This window comes from Triticum aestivum, chromosome 7A (genome assembly GCF_018294505.1).
Source record: "Triticum aestivum cultivar Chinese Spring chromosome 7A, IWGSC CS RefSeq v2.1, whole genome shotgun sequence".
NCBI classification, from domain to species: Eukaryota; Viridiplantae; Streptophyta; class Magnoliopsida; order Poales; family Poaceae; genus Triticum; species Triticum aestivum.
In genome coordinates this window covers 641,523,630-641,546,155 of record NC_057812.1, presented here as the reverse complement: position 1 = coordinate 641,546,155, position 22,526 = coordinate 641,523,630, and the positions used below count along the sequence as shown (strand labels likewise).

Genomic DNA, 22,526 nt, shown 5'->3' with positions numbered 1-22,526 from the left:
CGCCCCAGCGAGGCCGCCGCCTCAGATCAGCCGGCGCGGATCTGACCAGAGCAAGCACCGCCGTGAAGAACACTGAGCCGCCACCGGCCCGTGCACTTCACCGTGACGTGCCGCCACCGGACAGGAGGCCGCGCCGCCCCGCACCGACCACCAACGCGCGCCACCATACGCGCCGGCCGCCGAGCTCCGCCTCTGCGCCCGAAGAAGCAGCCCCTCGCGGCCCCTGTTCCAGGCGAGGTCAAACGAGATCCCGCCGCCGGCAGCACCGCGCGGGCTTTGCCCGGCGGCGCCCGCCGGCGGCGGCGGGAGGAGAGGAAGGAGGTGGGGGTTGGGTTCGGCGGCGGCTAGGGTTGGGCGCCCGGGTCGCCCGCCTGCCAACCTCCTGATAAAGCACGACCAAGTTAGTATGCATAATAGGGCGTTCGTCCGTACCCCTACGAAAGTGTCACATGCGTGAAATCAAGACATAGACAGTCTAGTTCTTTTCCTTGTCATTCATTTGTGAAAGCATGCTAACTGCACCAGACATCTACAACGAGAGAACTAACCACCGAGCGAAATACAAAAATGCTCGTATCACAAACAAATCTAAGCTCCTTGGAAGCCGAACAACCATCCTAAAAGATAGACCCAGGCATTTCTGAATGGTCATCACATATCACATCTAGCAGGCAATCACTGAGGAACCGAGGCAAAAAGCTTTTTTTGGAACGAAGGCTCAAGAAGAGCCCGGCTTTGAATTAACAAAGCCATCAACCGGCCAGGATAATAAACTCGAAATCAATACAAGAAAACATAAAAACGACAGCATACAGAGGCGCTGGAAAGCAGCTCACAAGCCTCACACACACCAAGCTAAAAAAGATCCTACATGGAGACACGCAGCTCGGAGATGTGTAGGTCCTCAAACGCGTACAGGTCACGAGGGGAGGATAATGTCAGCACAGGAGCAGCACTTCCGACGGCGAGGCAGGGCATGCCGTCGCCAGATCACCAGCGGCCCCGACATGCCATGTCCTCCCAGCTCCACTGCCAAAGAAGGCCCCTGCCTCCTCGCCTGGCTCGAAGGCATCGAACCGTTGACAGTGAAGAAGTTCACCCTAGAACCTGTGAGGAAGGGCACCGGCAGGCTGCAACTGGAAAGGAACCGAGCACACCCGACTGGCCACGGGGTGCTCACCTGGAGCAGAGCACCACCAAAACCCACGAACTGGACACCGTCGAGGAAGAGATGCCGGAACGGACGGAGAAGAGCAGTAGCAAGTGGGACAAGGGCACCAGCTACCTCCGCCACTGCACACCCACTCGCCGAGGAGCCCAAGCCCACCTAGCTCCCAAAAACGGCGCCTTTAGGAAGGATGCCGTGCCAAGGGCGTCGCAGCCTAACAAAGTTGTGGTTTTCACCTGGAAGACTAGAGGGAGAGGGGGCGGCGGATCTGACCTGAACGGCGCCTCCAAGGAGGGGAACGGCGCCCTCGAGCGTCGCCGCCGCCAAAACCGCCAAGGCCAATTTGGGATTTCTTCCGGTCTTCGAATCCCCGCCTCCCTTACCCCAAGGGTGCAAGATCCGGCGGCTCGCAAGAAACAGGCCAGATCCAGCCGGGGCGGAGCTCGTCGAACAGGGGAGGCAGAGGCGGCCAGATCTGGCGCTGCCGACAGCCACAACAGCCGCAGCACCAAGGCCCCCGTCCTCCGGTTCACCCGCCGTCCACACGGCCAGGATCGCCGGCCCACGCCCGCGCCACCGCCTGCCGCAGGGCCGGTGACACCTCTCCGTCCAGGGCCGCCGCCCCGGAGAAACGCGGCCCCGCAGAAGATGCAGGGCAGCCAGGGCCCCGCCGCCACCTTCCTCGGCGGCGCCCCGGGCTTGCCCGGCAGCGGCCTCACCGAGGCAAAAAGCTATGAAAAAGCCATCCTTGTAAAAGACGGGCAAATATATAAATAGCACCCTCCAAAATATAGAAACCAGCCATAAGAACCGTCTCAACAATTTTCTCCAGAAAGCTAGTAATCATGTTTTTATAACAACTAGTAAGCGTGCACGTGCAACGCACGTCTCATTAGAATTCAAGATTTGATAACTGAGAGCACGTCTCAACTAATAGGCACAAACACTACTTCATGCATGTTTGTTGCTGCAAAATACCTAGTAAAGATTAAAAAAACAACATATCCCATCCAAAATTGGAAATGCCTGCAAAGAATATTTTTCTTTTAAAAAGTTAGCAGGAAAGCATCACACCTACATGAGTTCAGGTGACCAAAGAAGAAGTAAATACAAAAATAGAAGCATGCATTGGCTCACCTGGTCAAACAAGAAGTCTAATATACATTGCCAGAGAAGCCAAGTCAACAGTCACAACAAAGGATTTAGTGCTACATTGAGATATAAATCATCAGGAGCATTGAAGCCGTAATTCAATTCCTGCAGCCAGGAAAAGATAATGTTGCTAGGTTGTAAGATGTATCTTAGATCACGTCCAAGCAGAGAATGCATGGCCACCATAGTGTTCGATGAGTGCATAGTAATAGCATTTCTCTTAACCAGCCTTTATTGGTGTATGGGCACAAGGCTTGTCATGATTTTCAGTTTTAGCATTCTGCAAAAAAAAAGCTATCCAAAACCCCATTGTTTTTGAAAATATACATATAAAAAAAGGATATTCTACTACAACATAAATTCTACACATCAATCATGGTTTCACAAAGTGAAAATCTTCATCAGATTGGATGGTTGGTCAACATTCAAAAGATAATGATTTCGAAACTCATTGGAGCCATACTCCAAGTGAATATCACATTCAGAAGATACATTTTTTTAAATCATTAGAACCATACTACAACAAAATACAATGGCCCTAAAAAACAGAATACAATGCAGATACATGAGTGACACACTCCTTACCATGATGTTGGAAAGGGCCAATGCGGCAACATATTACGAGAATAGACAATGTGCCTAAAACATCATTTAGCGTTCAGGTTACATACACAAACAGCAAACAAAATAAGTTTTCCTTGCCACTGCTTTTCTTTTTAACATCAACTTGTGATAGCATGCTAGTCTCCCATGATCAATTTCTATCACTACGGTTCACAAATATGCTGTTACCTATAGATATATGATATTCATGTGAGAAGGAAGCTCGGGAATGTTCCAGATGTGTAGATCGGATAAAAAAAGATTCTCAAAACGAAATCCTACTTAATACTTTGTCTTCATATGCATCAGCTCGACAAGTTTAGTAGAATCCTTCTTCACTCATATCCATGAGGATGGCGGCAAACAATGTAAAGAGAATCTCAAATGATCATGGTTACAAAAAAATCTTAGCGCTCAACAGGATTTATGGAAAGTAGTGTATCACAAACCTGCATAATGCCAATCGATATGATGCAGAATTGTTAGGAAGGGACAACACAATGATCACGATATTTAAGTACCTACTAAGGACAGAACTTGCATAAAAGCCTTCACCATTTATCATTCCCAATTGCTGGGAGATCAATAAGCCAACTCCCACGTGTGCATATACCACCATCACGGCCTTCATCAATTGTCATGTTCATACCTCGTATATATATCCATTGATGCCTTTAGCATGCTTATAGGTTTGTTTTGTACCTTTCTCTGAAATCTGGTGGGTCTGGCTGCCTAGCAAGACAAAGATATGAGAATTCACATGCATATAGAAGATAATCTGGTAGAAGAACATAATATTACAAATCAACTATTGCTCCAAGTTTCCACAAAACAGAAAACAAGGAAGAAGCAAGGTAATGAAAAGAAAAGGCAAAGTATATAAATACACATTTTAAAATATCGGTCTCTACCTAAATAGAATGAGCTCTATATGCCAAGGCATAACATAGTAAAACTGAGTTGAATCAAGCTATCTTGTAAAACAAAATACAGATATTAGCAGAGAACATACCTTAGTTACTGATGATTCACTATGGGTGGTACCGTGCACACATGCTATGAGATCTCTGCCACCAGTGTAACCTTCACCAAAATGTCAGAATTAAAAACATTAAAGGTAATGGGTACAACCAAAACTATGAAGACAAATATGCTACTCCCTCCATTCCAAAATACTTGTCGCGGTTTTAGTTCAAATTTGAACTAAAACTAAAACCAGGACAAGTATTTTGTAACGGAGGGAGTATATTAATCAACATCACTAAACCCCAGGTAAGGCTTCTGGGTTGCTCCCAATATTATGATCTGCTATGTAATTCTTTACATTGTGGCATGCTGCATGAGCTACTTAAACATTCCTTCAGTACATGTACCTGCTTCATCCAACTCCATGGGCGAAGTATGACCAATAGTTGTACTTACGTCAGTGTAACTAAGAAATCTGATAGCTTACTATGCTGGTTTAATGTGATCAGGAATGTCTTGATAATCTGCAATACAAGAAAGAATAGTATCGTTAGCAAGCACAATCCATCATACTGGAGTCCCCAAGTATGAACAAGGACTATATAACATATCCATGATTTTTGGCCTATCCTTGCCATTCTGTATAAAACACAGTACCAAAAGGTCAAACAGACATGGTCTCTTATCTATTCCCCTGACGGTTACAATCCTTAAGGATTTCACACGCCACAGCCGCTCGTGATGTGCTAGCCGGCCAAGGGCCGCTCCACCACGCCACTCGGCAGGGTCACCGACTGCGATGCTGCCCAGGAGGACCAGTGCGCCACCAGTTAAATGGACATAGATATGTGCTGACCTGCAGTTAAATGACTACTTGCACCGTCAGTTAGATCAGAAAGCAGGTTAACACGTTCCGAGAACAGGTCAGAGAACGACGGCTGCAGTGCTGCCGAAACTCCGCCCGCTTCCCTGATCCACACGCTCCTCTGCTATACTCCGCAGGCGACGGCCACCAACGTGGGACTGCGCAACTGTGGCCATTCTTTGCACCGGGGCCCGACCTCATCTGTCACCATGATGGCATGGCGCCACATGCGCTGGCGGGAGATGCGCGCACACCGGCACAGGTTCGATAGGGGAGAGAGAAAGGATAGGAGATGTGGCATGGGTCGGGTCAGGGAGATAGGATACGGGACGGCGGCGCTCGATGCGAAAGGAGATGGTGCAGCACGATCTACCGGGACGGCGGCTTCGAGGTCCGCAAAGGAAGCGCGACCGGCGAGGATTAGTCGCGGAGCTCGCCGAGGCGCGCGGTGGCCGTGGTGGCGGAGATGACTCGACCCTCGGGGTTCTTCCAGGACGCCCTGCGCCGGGACCCCTCGTGCTTGATCAGTCAGGATGCCCGCCGCCCGCAACGACTCCTTCCCCGCCGCCGCCCCGCCATCTTTCCCTTCCTCCTCCGCTCGTCGCTCCGGTCGCTTCGGGTGGTTGGCTCCCATTCGCTAGCGCCCATGGGGCAGAAGAGGAGTGGTAGGCCGGCGATGGCGATTTTTCGGGAGAGAGATTGGATCGGGGAGAGGGCTGAGGTAATGGGGGCGGGGCCGCGAGGACCGGGGGACATGGAGCTCTAGCACGATGGGCAGACCACGGCGTCTGCCGGCAGAACAATTAATCTGAGCCATTGATTTGGGTTGCAGAATATTGATATAATATGGACAGTAGGATAAATTTAACTTAATTTGATCGGAGGGTCCTGGTTATCCTGTGTACAGTTTGTTATGTGGTTTTAGAAAAAATTATGTTTGTTTTTTTAATATTAGTATAGAAGTATAGAAGTATAGATATAGATGAACGTCCATCAGCCAGACGAGCGTCCATCACATGGCATGAATCTGCAGCAAGAACAGATGACAGGCAAAAAGAAACACAACCAGAAGAGAAAAGAAAAACGAACCTAGCAGAAGAAAGAAATAGGAAACAGAAAAAAGAACAAATGGTACCACATGCCGTAAACCCGACTAGTGAATATAAAAAAACCTACGCTGCATACAACAAAGAGCCCGTGTAAAATTCTATACCTACTCGGCCAATGTCAACCCGGGTGAACCGAGTAGCAACATGCCGTCCCACACAGTCCGATAACCAGCATACCTCGTCACCTCCCACTAGAAACACACCCTGAGTGGCGGCATAGCCCACCCTGAAACCACCGACCATCCAACGGAAACTGCATTTGAGTGGAAACATGGAAACGAAACGTGTGCAATTGGATTGCAAATCTTTGGCCCAGATCAGTCTACACGTTCCCTGCATCTAGCAACCTTCTTCTTGGCAGCCATTGTGTACACCTTGTTATTTCTCCCCATATTGAAATGGATCTTTGAAAGCTGGCACTGCATGTTTGGAGTCTCGGACCCTGTACTCCATGCCATTGTTGTTTTTCAGATTTAATTGCAGTAAAGTTTATGTGTGTTGCTTTCAGATTTAACTGAATTGAATTAATGTACAATTTCCTTTGGCATGCTGTTTTGGTCTGAACATGTTCATTTTAATTCTATTTCCATGGTTCGGAATTGAGCAAAATGCATATACATATTTAAGTCGATGGTTTCTATCTTCCGAAATGTTGGTACTGATGCATTATCTAGATAGAAGTATACTACTCCCTACAAAAATAGATATAAGTATATTATAGAAAGTTATCATGTGGTCAAAGAGAATGTTGCGTTTATATTTCCTTGGTATGTAGTATAACAGATTGTTGCTTGAGAAAAACTAGAGATTTCAAGGATAACATCCGTAGAGAGACGCAATGACACTACTAGGAAATAACTTATAGGTAGCATCTTAACAGTATCGTTGGGTAATAGCCCCACACTATTGTTAATTAGCAGCAGCGCGGACGTACAACCCACGCTACAGGTAATACCTAGTAGTAGCGTGGGCCTAAGGCCCAAGCGCTGCTGCTAAGTGGGCCACAAGGCCACCCCGGATCTAGCCTTAGTAACAGCATGGGCTGGGTAATCCGTGCTACAACTAACATGTTAGATATAGCGTTGGGTTCATGACCCACGCTGCTACTAAAACTGCACGTGGACAGATGGTGGGCCCAACTTAGCAGTAGCGTCGGGCGCCAGACACGCGCTACTGGTACTAACTTTAGCCGTAGCGCGGGCCGCCTAGCCCGCGCTACTGCTAAGCCCACCTTATCCCCTACGTACCCCGACCGGCATGTTCGTTCCCTCTCCTCATCACCACACTCACTCTCTCCTCCCTCCATCGTAGCCCGCCGTCGTCGCCCGCGCGGCACTGCCACCGAGGTAGCTCCTCCTACCTTCCTCTCTCCTCCCTCTGTCCTGCCTCCCTCCTCCCTCTCTCTCCCGCCTCCCTCCTCCCTTCATCCATCCCGGTATCCTCCCTCACTCCTCCCTCCCTCCTTCCTCCCCGCTCCTCCCTTCCTCCCTCCCTCTCTCCCTTCTTCCTCTGTTCTTGTAGAATGTAGGTAATTTGAATGTAGGTTTTAGAACGTAGACATTGTAGCATGTAGGTTTTTAATAGAATATTTTTAGGTCATTTGAGTAAATGTAGGTTTTTTTAATAGAATAGGAAATTTTAGTAATTTTCTTTCTCAATATAGAAATTTATAGTAATAAAATTTAGGTATGTGAATTTTAGTATTGGACAATTTAATTATTTTTATGTCATTATCACTTTGTCATAAAATAATGTTGTATGAGATTTGATGATCTAAAACTTTCAATCGGTGGAATATGCAGGCTTTATCGTTGGGGCCTCGTCTACTTCCTCTACACGCGAGTCGGTGAGCTAAAAGCCCACCTCCTCCTCTTCTCCTCGGACATGTGTACGATGATATTTGGGCATGTGGCCTTTGTTTGCAAGGAACACCTCTGAGTGACCTATGTTTTGCCGGAATGTTGATTAATTTCCATTCCGGCAAATTTCAGGCACTCAATATGTCCTGTTTTAGCAAAGGTCGTGCCGGAATTTTTCGTGGATTTCAGCATGACTTGTGCTATAAAGTACGAAATATCGACTGCCCGTGATTTGCAGGAACATGAATTAAATGACATTCCGGCAAATCATAGGTCATTTTTTATGTCATTACTCGATATATGTAACGGGTTGATTGTCATTCTATCGGGGCTCCTTGTGTGACTTTCAGTCTGCTCTTGAAGGAAGGATGCTGACTGTTATCATGGGGGTCGTTTCCTTTCCTTCTTCTCGTGATATACCTTGGTAATGCACGAGAGAAGGAGGGGAAGCAACCATCACCAGCGGTCAAAATATCTGTGAGGGAGTGTCCACCATATACTGTCGAAATATGAGAGAGGAAGAATCCCGACTGTTGTCTTGGGGGTCGCTTCTTCTTCATTCGAAAGTGCTAGGCATTTTGGTGTAATGCACTTTTGAATGAAAGGAGGAGCGACCATCACCGACAGTCGCAAAATGTCAGAGAGGAAGAATCCCAACTTTTGTCGTGGGGATCGCTTCTTCTTCGTTCCCGTGTGCTAGACATTTTGGTGTAATACACTCGGAAACGAAGGGAGGAACGACCATCACCGACTGTCGAATATACTAGAGAGGGAGTGTCCACCATATACACCACGTGAGATGAGAGTTTTCAAGGAAAGACTCGATAGACAGAAAGTCAACCCGTGGTGAATAGTGATCTGTGTGTTCAGTTCCTGGTAATTGTTGTCAATTTATAATCTTTGAATTTTGGACACAGGAAATGTCTGACGATGATAGGATCCCCGAGTGCGAACACTGCTGTGATGGCCGGGGTATGTGCGACAGGGAGCCTCGCCTGCAAAATGGTAGGTTCTTCACCGTCAAGCTGGAAGAGACCTTCGATGTTTGTACGGTACGCAACGACAATAAGTATTTCTTCATAATTAATCATGACTTGTGCTTCCTTGCTTCAACGTGTAATTTCCGTTTTTCTTTCAATTCGACTAGTGCATCCCCTGCCATGCAAGACCGTATGTCTTGAAGAAGCTTGGTTTCCAAGAGTTTGAGAATATGGAGACGATGAGAGCTCACCTCAGAACTAAACATGGTTATGCTTTTCGGATTAATCACTACAATGCGCTTAATCACTCACATTTCAGTTGCTCTAATTGGGGAGCTCTCTGCAATGCCTATGGATTTGAGGAGAATATGCAAATAACCTTCGATATTCGTCCTGAAGATGATATTGAAGATAATATCGACATTTTGGTGGATGTGGATATGCCTCCAGTTTTGTCAAACAAATTTATTAAGTAATTTATATTGTTTATTTAAAAATATTTGGCGTTCATACCTACTAAAGTTGTTTATTTATAATTGTCAGCTTATTTCTTATCTTCAAGAAATACTCGGAAGGCTGTAGAGAAGACATACTACAGCTATGGCTACGAGCTTAATTGTGAGGAGAAAGGGTATCTTGTCTCATTTATAGATGATGTTGAGACTTTTAAGACCAATCACTTTATCAACCCAAATTTTAGTGGATACGTGCCACTAGTCCACGTGTTGCAGAATGGTAACTTCATTGTCAAAAACTTGGTATGATTTTGTTAATAACAGTAACTTGATTGCATACATTCTTCTTAAGTAAACTATAGTGCTAACTACATATGTTACTATTATGTTGTTCAACAGAAGCTCTCGAAGGAGGTTGTGCATGACATGATGCTTACCGAAGGTCATATATATATGGTTAGCATACGATCGTTTCCGCTGATGGCTTACCAAAGTGCATGCTCTATTTCTTTGAAAGATGCAAGGCTCAATATCAAAGAATGGAGCAAACTAATGAATGTGCGCATGCAACCGATTGGAGACAACATGCATATGCGCAGGCCACAAGTTGGCGACAGGTGGATCTTCATTCTCCATTTTGAAGATGGACCAGTTTACCTGTTTTATACTATTAGTTAGGTCCTAGGTAGTAAGAACAATTAGTTAGTGTTAATTATGACTATGATGATGAGGAGGAGTTGTTATTATGATGATGATGAGTTATGTGCTAGAATGTGTTAGAATGATGAGTTGTTATATGACTCATAGATGATGATGAGGAGGAGTTGTTATATGACTATGATGATGAGGAGGAGTTGTTATATGACTATGATGATGATGAGTTGTTATTATGATGATGATGAGTTATTATATCAGTGGGTGAAAGAAACGTGTATTAAATTCAAGTGGATGGATCCAAAGTGACCAAGCTGGATTAATAGGATGACCAAGGTATAAGCTACTGCTATTTAGCAGTAGCGCGGGCGAAAACCCACGCTATTGATAACTGACTTAGCAGTAGCAAGGGGTTAAACCCGCGCTACTGCTAAAAGTTAGCTGTAGCGTCATAGCAGTAATGCGGGGCCCGCACTACTGCTGGCCTCTAAACCAGCGCCACTACTAGGGAAAGGTTTTCCCTAGTAGTGTGATGATTTAATATCATTATCTCAGGTGCACCTACAATGAGTTGGTGTCTCAATTGCAGATTCACAAACATAATACTCACTGAAACAACACAGTAGATTAACCATATAAACTATCTAAGGACAGTCATGTGTTCATACTGGATGAAGCAGCTCACTTGGGAAAGCACAAGCATTGCTAGTCGAAACACAACACGTTAATTCTTAAGTAACATCATTAAATAGTAATTCCTATGAGAATATTGGAACATCCCTACGAGAGGATTTACAAATTCTGAAGGTTTGAAAACGAGCAGTGTAGTAGCAGGGAAGCTTACAAGGGTTGGTTTCTTAACCCACCGTTAAGTAATAATAAGAATACGTTCAGATAAGCCTAGGCAGTACAGTACTATACAGAGATCTAAAAGTAAATTATTTTGACAGAATATCCATCAATCCAAAGGAATAGCACAAATTCATGTTAATGAATTAGCAGTACGCCATCTGTGTTCGATCTGGCTACCAAGCACCTGCGATAAAAAGAATGGTGGAAATCTCAGTTTAGCATATGAACTAACACTTCTCTGAGCCTAATTCAGGCAGAATGAAATTCAGTGTTGATTTGGCATAACATGAACACACTGTGTGCTTACTGCTTCAGAAATTTGACTGGACAACTCGTTCTTGCTGGTCCGGAAAACAGGGGTTTCAAGGATTTCCTCGATTTATTTCAAGACCGATCACAGATTGTACAACCAAGCAGACGAAATGACAAAAAGGATCAAAGGAAGGCAACATTTCAAAATTACTCGAACTGATGTCGCGCTAACAAAACGAATAAGCCAATGGTCTTTTTAACCATCCAGTTAAGAAACAGGATGGTGCCGAGCCCTAGTTAGGTACACTTGCTTGAATAGTTTGATTGAATAAAGTATGAATATTGCAAGGTCTCTCCTAGTTAGGTACACTTGCTGCCTTTAATCAACACAATTTGAACATTAAGTTGAGCACACCAACTGACACTTCACATTAGTCAAACACTTAAACCCATGTACATTCACTCACTCTTTCTGTGGTCAACTTGTCCACTGCATCACTCAAACCAAATTCAACTCATGTACCCACTACAGAATACCCTGCAAATTTCAGTACTGGCATTTAGTGTCAGTTGGATTCAGTACACAAGGATAATTCAGCAACATCTATCAATAAGTGAGGTAACTAAGTCTAGAATAATTGACCATTTGAAAACCCTAAAATTCAGTTAAACAAGGCATGAAAATTCAGTGACAAACAACAAGATTCAGTTAAGTAGGTTCACTTAACAACTAGGTCCAGTGACAAACAGCAATATTCAGTTAAGTAGGTTCAGTTAACAACTAGGTTCAGTGACAAACAACAAGATTCAGTTAACACCTAGGTTAAGTGACAAGCAACAAGATTCAGTTAACTAGGTTCAGTAATTCAGTTAATAACTAGGTTCAGTGAGAAACATCAAGATACGGTTATGTAGGTTCAGTTAAGAACTAGGTTCAGTCACAAACAGCAAAATTCAATTAACTAGGTTTAGTTAACAACAAAATTTGCTAGAATTCCAGCAAAATACATCTAACTGCATTCAGTTAAGAACTAGACCAGTCACAAATAGCAAAATTCAGTTAACTAGGTTCAGTTAACAACATAATTTGCTAGGATTCCAGCAAAATACAGTTAATGACATTCGGTTAAGAACTAGGTTCAGTCAAAAACACTAAGATCCAGTTAACTAGGTTCAGTTAACAACAAAATTTGCTAGAATTCTAGCAAACCCTAGTTTTCAAATCTGGAACCCTAGAATTCCACCAACGAAATTTGCTAATACAGAGAGGCAGGCAGCTCTCCTAGGGTCTCGACCACTACCATTTGACAGTAGCTCAAAGGAATTTGCTCCAAATATGGCGACAATGAAATACTCTTAGGTGAATATGCTGTGGCCGCACAATCTTCCTTCTCGTCGTGGGTGCCCCCTGCCACGCCGGCTAGGCACGGTGACTGGCTCTATCCACCACGCCTTGTCCCCACCACTCTCTCGTTGATGGATCCGGAGCCACCACCGCCGCCATGCCCGCAAGAGAGAGGACGGGGAGAGAGAGCAAGGGATAGGAGGGAGTGAGGGAGCGTTCAGGTTCAGCCGACCCAATGGCTTCGGACAGAGCCATTAACGACAACGGCGCGTCATCATTGCTGTCGGACCGCGAGGGATCAGACACGACAAAACGCGCTCAAAAAATGGCTCAGTGTTTTTTGCCACTGTCAATTCTTCGGTTCGGTGCAAAATGTCACATTTTGTAAAGTGGTGGGTTTTCGCAAGTCGTGACAGAAAAGTGATGATGCTGTGCATTTAAATCATCTCATTTGGCATGGTGTTTTGGTCTGAACATGTTTGTTTTAATTCTATCTCCAAGGTTCGGAATTGAGCAAAATGCATATGCATATATAATTCGATGGTCTCTATCTTCCGGAAGTTTGGTACTAATGCATTCCCTAGATAGAAGTATATTATGAACTAAAACCACGACGAGTAATTTGAAACGGAGGGAGTAGAAAGTTATCATATAGCCAAAGAGAATGATACATTCATATTTCCTTGGTACCTAGTGTAACAGATTGTTGCTTCAGAAAAACTAGTTATCTCAAGGACAACATCTTAGAGAGATGCAATGATGATTTAATATCATTATCAGTTTAGCTCAGGTGCACCTACATTGTAGGGTCACCCTGTGGTCTCACCGAGGACAAGGCAGGACTTCTTTTCATCCCGCCTTCTCTAGTTTGTAAAACTTTCAAAAAATTGAAATATATTCAAGTGGGACCCCCCCCCCCCACCCTCCCCCGTGTCAGCTTAAAAAAAACAATGAGTTGGTGCCCCAATTGCAGATTTACAAACATAATACTCACTGAAACAACACAGTAGATTAACCATCTAAACTATCGAAGGATAGTCATGTGTTCATACTGGACTAAGCAGCTCACTTGGAAAAGCACAAGCATTGCTAGTCGAAACACAACGCGTTCATTCTGAAGTAACATCATTAAATAGTAATTCCTATGAGAAGATGGGAACATCCCTACGAGAAGATTAGAACATCCCTATGAGAAGATTTATAAATTCTGAAGGTTCTGAAACGACATGGATCACATACAGAACATCTGTTGTGTTTTGATCATGACAAGCAGTAGCAGGGAAGCTTACAAGGGTTGGTTTCTTAAACCCCAGCGTTAAGTAATACTCCCTCCGTTCCAAAATATAGCGCGCCCACGCTTTTCGAGGTTCAACTTTGACCATAAATTTAACCCACGAGACCGACTGCGGCGGGATCAAAAATTATATAATTAAAAACTTTTTTTGAATATGAATTCATTGGTATCATGGGGGTCCTTGTGTGACTTTCAGTCTGCTCTTGAAGGAAGGATGCTGACTGTTATCATGGGGGTCGTTTCCTTTCCTTCTTCTCGTGATATACCTTGGTAATGCACGAGAGAAGGAGGGGAAGCAACCATCACCAGCGGTCAAAATATCTGTGAGGGAGTGTCCACCATATACTGTCGAAATATGAGAGAGGAAGAATCCCGACTGTTGTCTTGGGGGTCGCTTCTTCTTCATTCGAAAGTGCTAGGCATTTTGGTGTAATGCACTTTTGAATGAAAGGAGGAGCGACCATCACCGACAGTCGCAAAATGTCAGAGAGGAAGAATCCCAACTTTTGTCGTGGGGATCGCTTCTTCTTCGTTCCCGTGTGCTAGACATTTTGGTGTAATACACTCGGAAACGAAGGGAGGAACGACCATCACCGACTGTCGAATATACTAGAGAGGGAGTGTCCACCATATACACCACGTGAGATGAGAGTTTTCAAGGAAAGACTCGATAGACAGAAAGTCAACCCGTGGTGAATAGTGATCTGTGTGTTCAGTTCCTGGTAATTGTTGTCAATTTATAATCTTTGAATTTTGGACACAGGAAATGTCTGACGATGATAGGATCCCCGAGTGCGAACACTGCTGTGATGGCCGGGGTATGTGCGACAGGGAGCCTCGCCTGCAAAATGGTAGGTTCTTCACCGTCAAGCTGGAAGAGACCTTCGATGTTTGTACGGTACGCAACGACAATAAGTATTTCTTCATAATTAATCATGACTTGTGCTTCCTTGCTTCAACGTGTAATTTCCGTTTTTCTTTCAATTCGACTAGTGCATCCCCTGCCATGCAAGACCGTATGTCTTGAAGAAGCTTGGTTTCCAAGAGTTTGAGAATATGGAGACGATGAGAGCTCACCTCAGAACTAAACATGGTTATGCTTTTCGGATTAATCACTACAATGCGCTTAATCACTCACATTTCAGTTGCTCTAATTGGGGAGCTCTCTGCAATGCCTATGGATTTGAGGAGAATATGCAAATAACCTTCGATATTCGTCCTGAAGATGATATTGAAGATAATATCGACATTTTGGTGGATGTGGATATGCCTCCAGTTTTGTCAAACAAATTTATTAAGTAATTTATATTGTTTATTTAAAAATATTTGGCGTTCATACCTACTAAAGTTGTTTATTTATAATTGTCAGCTTATTTCTTATCTTCAAGAAATACTCGGAAGGCTGTAGAGAAGACATACTACAGCTATGGCTACGAGCTTAATTGTGAGGAGAAAGGGTATCTTGTCTCATTTATAGATGATGTTGAGACTTTTAAGACCAATCACTTTATCAACCCAAATTTTAGTGGATACGTGCCACTAGTCCACGTGTTGCAGAATGGTAACTTCATTGTCAAAAACTTGGTATGATTTTGTTAATAACAGTAACTTGATTGCATACATTCTTCTTAAGTAAACTATAGTGCTAACTACATATGTTACTATTATGTTGTTCAACAGAAGCTCTCGAAGGAGGTTGTGCATGACATGATGCTTACCGAAGGTCATATATATATGGTTAGCATACGATCGTTTCCGCTGATGGCTTACCAAAGTGCATGCTCTATTTCTTTGAAAGATGCAAGGCTCAATATCAAAGAATGGAGCAAACTAATGAATGTGCGCATGCAACCGATTGGAGACAACATGCATATGCGCAGGCCACAAGTTGGCGACAGGTGGATCTTCATTCTCCATTTTGAAGATGGACCAGTTTACCTGTTTTATACTATTAGTTAGGTCCTAGGTAGTAAGAACAATTAGTTAGTGTTAATTATGACTATGATGATGAGGAGGAGTTGTTATTATGATGATGATGAGTTATGTGCTAGAATGTGTTAGAATGATGAGTTGTTATATGACTCATAGATGATGATGAGGAGGAGTTGTTATATGACTATGATGATGAGGAGGAGTTGTTATATGACTATGATGATGATGAGTTGTTATTATGATGATGATGAGTTATTATATCAGTGGGTGAAAGAAACGTGTATTAAATTCAAGTGGATGGATCCAAAGTGACCAAGCTGGATTAATAGGATGACCAAGGTATAAGCTACTGCTATTTAGCAGTAGCGCGGGCGAAAACCCACGCTATTGATAACTGACTTAGCAGTAGCAAGGGGTTAAACCCGCGCTACTGCTAAAAGTTAGCTGTAGCGTCATAGCAGTAATGCGGGGCCCGCACTACTGCTGGCCTCTAAACCAGCGCCACTACTAGGGAAAGGTTTTCCCTAGTAGTGTGATGATTTAATATCATTATCTCAGGTGCACCTACAATGAGTTGGTGTCTCAATTGCAGATTCACAAACATAATACTCACTGAAACAACACAGTAGATTAACCATATAAACTATCTAAGGACAGTCATGTGTTCATACTGGATGAAGCAGCTCACTTGGGAAAGCACAAGCATTGCTAGTCGAAACACAACACGTTAATTCTTAAGTAACATCATTAAATAGTAATTCCTATGAGAATATTGGAACATCCCTACGAGAGGATTTACAAATTCTGAAGGTTTGAAAACGAGCAGTGTAGTAGCAGGGAAGCTTACAAGGGTTGGTTTCTTAACCCACCGTTAAGTAATAATAAGAATACGTTCAGATAAGCCTAGGCAGTACAGTACTATACAGAGATCTAAAAGTAAATTATTTTGACAGAATATCCATCAATCCAAAGGAATAGCACAAATTCATGTTAATGAATTAGCAGTACGCCATCTGTGTTCGATCTGGCTACCAAGCACCTGCGATAAAAAGAATGGTGGAAATCTCAGTTTAGCATATGAACTAACACTTCTCTGAGCCTAATTCAGGCAGAATGAAATTCAGTGTTGATTTGGCATAACATGAACACACTGTGTGCTTACTGCTTCAGAAATTTGACTGGACAACTCGTTCTTGCTGGTCCGGAAAACAGGGGTTTCAAGGATTTCCTCGATTTATTTCAAGACCGATCACAGATTGTACAACCAAGCAGACGAAATGACAAAAAGGATCAAAGGAAGGCAACATTTCAAAATTACTCGAACTGATGTCGCGCTAACAAAACGAATAAGCCAATGGTCTTTTTAACCATCCAGTTAAGAAACAGGATGGTGCCGAGCCCTAGTTAGGTACACTTGCTTGAATAGTTTGATTGAATAAAGTATGAATATTGCAAGGTCTCTCCTAGTTAGGTACACTTGCTGCCTTTAATCAACACAATTTGAACATTAAGTTGAGCACACCAACTGACACTTCACATTAGTCAAACACTTAAACCCATGTACATTCACTCACTCTTTCTGTGGTCAACTTGTCCACTGCATCACTCAAACCAAATTCAACTCATGTACCCACTACAGAATACCCTGCAAATTTCAGTACTGGCATTTAGTGTCAGTTGGATTCAGTACACAAGGATAATTCAGCAACATCTATCAATAAGTGAGGTAACTAAGTCTAGAATAATTGACCATTTGAAAACCCTAAAATTCAGTTAAACAAGGCATGAAAATTCAGTGACAAACAACAAGATTCAGTTAAGTAGGTTCACTTAACAACTAGGTCCAGTGACAAACAGCAATATTCAGTTAAGTAGGTTCAGTTAACAACTAGGTTCAGTGACAAACAACAAGATTCAGTTAACACCTAGGTTAAGTGACAAGCAACAAGATTCAGTTAACTAGGTTCAGTAATTCAGTTAATAACTAGGTTCAGTGAGAAACATCAAGATACGGTTATGTAGGTTCAGTTAAGAACTAGGTTCAGTCACAAACAACAAAATTCAATTAACTAGGTTTAGTTAACAACAAAATTTGCTAGAATTCCAGCAAAATACATCTAACTGCATTCAGTTAAGAACTAGACCAGTCACAAATAGCAAAATTCAGTTAACTAGGTTCAGTTAACAACATAATTTGCTAGGATTCCAGCAAAATACAGTTAATGACATTCGGTTAAGAACTAGGTTCAGTCAAAAACACTAAGATCCAGTTAACTAGGTTCAGTTAACAACAAAATTTGCTAGAATTCTAGCAAACCCTAGTTTTCAAATCTGGAACCCTAGAATTCCACCAACGAAATTTGCTAATACAGAGAGGCAGGCAGCTCTCCTAGGGTCTCGACCACTACCATTTGACAGTAGCTCAAAGGAATTTGCTCCAAATATGGCGACAATGAAATACTCTTAGGTGAATATGCTGTGGCCGCACAATCTTCCTTCTCGTCGTGGGTGCCCCCTGCCACGCCGGCTAGGCACGGTGACTGGCTCTATCCACCACGCCTTGTCCCCACCACTCTCTCGTTGATGGATCCGGAGCCACCACCGCCGCCATGCCCGCAAGAGAGAGGACGGGGAGAGAGAGCAAGGGATAGGAGGGAGTGAGGGAGCGTTCAGGTTCAGCCGACCCAATGGCTTCGGACAGAGCCATTAACGACAACGGCGCGTCATCATTGCTGTCGGACCGCGAGGGATCAGACACGACAAAACGCGCTCAAAAAATGGCTCAGTGTTTTTTGCCACTGTCAATTCTTCGGTTCGGTACAAAATGTCACATTTTGTAAAGTGGTGGGTTTTCGCAAGTCGTGACAGAAAAGTGATGATGATGTGCATTTAAATCATCTCATTTGGCATGGTGTTTTGGTCTGAACATGTTTGTTTTAATTCTATCTCCAAGGTTCGGAATTGAGCAAAATGCATATGCATATATAATTCGATGGTCTCTATCTTCCGGAAGTTTGGTACTAATGCATTCCCTAGATAGAAGTATATTATGAACTAAAACCACGACGAGTAATTTGAAACGGAGGGAGTAGAAAGTTATCATATAGCCAAAGAGAATGATACGTTCATATTTCCTTGGTACCTAGTGTAACAGATTGTTGCTTCAGAAAAACTAGTTATCTCAAGGACAACATCTTAGAGAGATGCAATGATGATTTAATATCATTATCAGTTTAGCTCAGGTGCACCTACATTGTAGGGTCACCCTGTGGTCTCACCGAGGACAAGGCAGGACTTCTTTTCATCCCGCCTTCTCTAGTTTGTAAAACTTTCAAAAATTGAAATATATTCAAGTGGGACCCCCCCCCCCCCCCACCCTCCCCCGTGTCAGCTTAAAAAAACAATGAGTTGGTGCCCCAATTGCAGATTTACAAACATAATACTCACTGAAACAACACAGTAGATTAACCATCTAAACTATCGAAGGATAGTCATGTGTTCATACTGGACTAAGCAGCTCACTTGGAAAAGCACAAGCATTGCTAGTCGAAACACAACGCGTTCATTCTGAAGTAACATCATTAAATAGTAATTCCTATGAGAAGATGGGAACATCCCTACGAGAAGATTAGAACATCCCTATGAGAAGATTTATAAATTCTGAAGGTTCTGAAACGACATGGATCACATACAGAACATCTGTTGTGTTTTGATCATGACAAGCAGTAGCAGGGAAGCTTACAAGGGTTGGTTTCTTAAACCCCAGCGTTAAGTAATACTCCCTCCGTTCCAAAATATAGCGCGCCCACGCTTTTCGAGGTTCAACTTTGACCATAAATTTAACCCACGAGACCGACTGCGGCGGGATCAAAAATTATATAATTAAAAACTTTTTTTGAATATGAATTCATTGGTATAATTTTTTCGCCCGCCGCAGTCGGTCTTGTTGATTAAATTAATGGTCAAAGTTGAAGCACGGAAACCGAGGACGCGCTATATTTTGGAACGGAGGGAGTAATAAGTAAGAATATATTAAGATAAGCCTGGCAGTACAGTAGCTAATCCACTAACAATAAACTATACAGGGATCTAATAGTAAATTATTTTGACAGAATATCCATCAATCCAAAGGAACAGCACAAATTCGTGTCCACCTCTCTGTACATACTCTGTAGTGTATTAGCAGTACTCCATCTCTGTTCGATCCGGCAACCAAGCACCTGCGATAAAAAGTATGGTGGAATTCCCGGTTTAGCATATGAACCCACACTTCTCTGAGCCAAATTTAGCTAATTCGGGCAGACCGAAATTCAGTGTTGATTTGGCATAACACGAACACTCTGTGTGCTTACTACAGAACTTTGACTGGACAGCTCGTTCGTGCTGGTCCAGGAAACGGGGGAAGGGTTTCAAGATTTTCCTCGATTTATTTCAAGACCCATCACAGATTGTACAACCAAGCAGCCGAAATGACAAAAAGGATCGAAGGAAGGCAACATTTCAAAATTACTCGAACTAATGTCGAATGCGTACATTTTGCGCTAACGAATCAAATAAGCCGATGGTCTTTTTAACCATCCAGTTAAGAAACAAGATGGTGCCGAGCCCTACCCCTATGGAACGAGATCCTCTAACATCACGAAGGGATATTCTATATGATTAAATCTAAAATGACTTGAATTAATTTACAAATTACAAATCTACCTTATACATTTACAATAATTACATACAAACAAATTATGGTATAATAAAATTAATTTCGAATTTTATTTTCTATGAACAGTAATTACGCACATTGTCTTTGCTACAGTACCCGTGACATCCCTTCTTCATTTTGCACTAGGATTACATTATAGCTTCGTGACATTCCTTCATGATGTTAGAGGATCCGTTCCCTGCACCTACCGCTCATCTTTGTCCTGTTACAGAGATCACCATCACGAGCGTGTCCAAATCAAATTCCCCACCACATCCGACGAAAATTCAAACAACCACAGCCACAGAACCTCTATCCGCCACAGAGAAAATCACAAGAGGATTCAGAGAACAGAAGTCACAAGAGGATTCAGAGAACAGAAGTCACAAGAGGATTCAGAGAACAGGGGGCAACAACTCCACAGCACCTCAGAATTGCATACATCGATAATGGTCGATCAACAGTATATTAACCAACAGTTTCACAGTAAGCATCTGTTTGCATCAACGCAAACCAAAATTAACACGATCTAAAACGGCAGGCGGCGAATCAACTACTGCTGGCGAACGAACGGCGGCATGCCCTCGAATGCAGCGGCGGCGGGGACGTCTGGGGTCGGATTGGTCTGGCTCCCGCTCAGGCGCGCTCCCCGCGGATGCGGCGGGCGAGCTGGATGTCCTTGGGCATGATGGTGACGCGCTTGGCGTGGATGGCGCAAAGGTTGGTGTCCTCGAAGAGGCCGACGAGGTAGGCCTCGGCGGCCTCCTGGAGGGCGAGCACGGCGTGGGACTGGAAGCGGAGGTCCGTCTTGAAGTCCTGCGCGATCTCGCGGACCAGGCGCTGGAAGGGCAGCTTGCGGATCAGCAGCTCCGTGCTCTTCTGGTACTTGCGGATCTCGCGGAGCGCCACGGTCCCGGGCCTGTAGCGGTGCGGCTTCTTCACGCCGCCGGTGGTCGGGGCCGACTTCCTGGCGGCCTGAAAGCACATCGTTTCGATTCAAACACGTCAGCGAAGGCAGGTCGACCAGATCGGGGGAATTGACGAGGAGGGGAGGGACGGGTAGGGGAGAAGGGAAGGGGCGGAGGCGTACCTTGGTGGCGAGCTGCTTGCGGGGCGCCTTGCCGCCGGTGGACTTGCGGGCGGTCTGCTTGGTACGGGCCATGGCTCCTCTCGCCGGCTTCGGTTGCCTTTGTTGTGCGGGAGCGGGCGGTGGAACTCGAAATTGAAGGCGGGGAATTGGGTGATGGGAGAAGAGGAGGGAGGTTGGTGGGGAATTTATATGTGGGGGTGGGCGCGCGGGGGCGGGCAGGGGGGGCATGGATCGCGGATTGCGCTCGGATCTGACGGCTGGGCTCGCGTAGAGCCGATCCGCGTGCTCGGCGATGGTTGGCGGTGGAGTGAGGGGGCGCGGATCGCTGACTTGGCGGTGGAGGGCGGGACTGCGGTCTCATGTATAGCTGGCCAAACGGCCCGGTAGCACCAGGCCCAGCACGACCCGGGCTAAACGGGCCAGGCCCGGCACGCGGCACGTCATGGGTGGTGCTTGGGCCTGGAGGCTAGGCACGCAGGCCGGCACGGCACGACCCGTTTATGTTTTTTTTAAAATATAAATATATATGTCCTATATAAATACCGAATACCTTAATATGTTTAATATTTTTATAGTGCATGCGTGTTTTATTAGTGCTTGAATCTAAGTAGTAGTACTGTTATAGTGTAGTCTTTGTATTTTTTTATCCTTTTGTAATTATAGAGTATGTCTTGTATTCTTTTATTCTTTCAGATGGGAGTTTTAATGATGTGTATGTGCTAATGAAACTCTAGATTTATCTCACATAATAGTCTACCGGATTTTGCAATTTTCTACATTTTTGACCTTTTTTTTGCTGTTTTCATAGGTATTACGAAGAAAAAGAAAAAAAAATCGCGCCAGACGGGCCAGCTTCCTCCAACGAGCCGACGTGCCTGGGCGTGCCGCGTGCCGGCCCATGTAGCCTACATGCCGTGCCTGGGCTGCTAGCTCCGGCCCGTGGGCCGTCACGGCACGACCCAGTTATTATTCGTGTCGAGACGGGCCGTGTCGTGCCAGGCACGTTTACGGCGGGCCGGGCCGGGCTGGCCCGTTTGGCCAGGTATGGTCTCATGCATGTGTGGGCGGGTATCCGGGCTGTCGGCCGGTTTCGAGGTCAGGTTCGCTTCAGAGCTCCATACTTGATTTTCTTCGGTTTTTCCTCTTTCCTTTTTCTCTTTGATTTTCTTTAGTTTTTTCCAATGAGTTTTTCTCTTATATATATCTTTATTTCTAAAAAAGTTCGTGGTTTTCACAGTTTTCTTTGGGTTTTTC

General features: G+C 44.3%; 2 protein-coding genes and 1 long non-coding RNA gene across 6 annotated transcripts; all 3 read right to left on the bottom strand.

The window, feature by feature from the left end:
* Positions 1-227: 227 nt before the first annotated feature.
* On the bottom strand, positions 228-2,061 carry LOC123153634 (uncharacterized). Its single transcript, XM_044572661.1, has 3 exons — positions 2,055-2,061; positions 1,442-2,004; positions 228-1,327 (listed from the first exon to the last, which is right to left on the bottom strand). The coding sequence occupies exons 1-3, from the start codon at positions 2,059-2,061 to the stop codon at positions 920-922; spliced, it is 978 nt and encodes a 325-aa protein (XP_044428596.1). The 3' UTR covers positions 228-919.
* Positions 2,062-2,433: 372 nt separating this feature from the next.
* LOC123148879 (uncharacterized) lies at positions 2,434-5,509 on the bottom strand. Of its 4 annotated transcripts, none has more exons than XR_006474223.1 (4): positions 4,297-5,509; positions 3,936-4,006; positions 3,373-3,655; positions 2,434-3,256 (listed from the first exon to the last, which is right to left on the bottom strand). It is a non-coding gene; the product is annotated as an uncharacterized lncRNA (long non-coding RNA). The 4 variants fall into 4 exon arrangements; XR_006474222.1 differs by having other exon boundaries at positions 2,434-3,655; positions 4,297-4,413; positions 4,564-5,509; XR_006474221.1 differs by having other exon boundaries at positions 2,434-3,655; positions 4,297-4,413; positions 4,547-5,506.
* A 15,067-nt stretch (positions 5,510-20,576) lies between these two features.
* On the bottom strand, positions 20,577-21,437 carry LOC123154129 (histone H3.3). The gene is made up of 2 exons (XM_044572924.1): positions 21,273-21,437; positions 20,577-21,157 (listed from the first exon to the last, which is right to left on the bottom strand). The coding sequence occupies exons 1-2, from the start codon at positions 21,342-21,344 to the stop codon at positions 20,819-20,821; spliced, it is 411 nt and encodes a 136-aa protein (XP_044428859.1). The 5' UTR covers positions 21,345-21,437; the 3' UTR covers positions 20,577-20,818.
* Between the last annotated feature and the right edge of the window lie 1,089 nt (positions 21,438-22,526).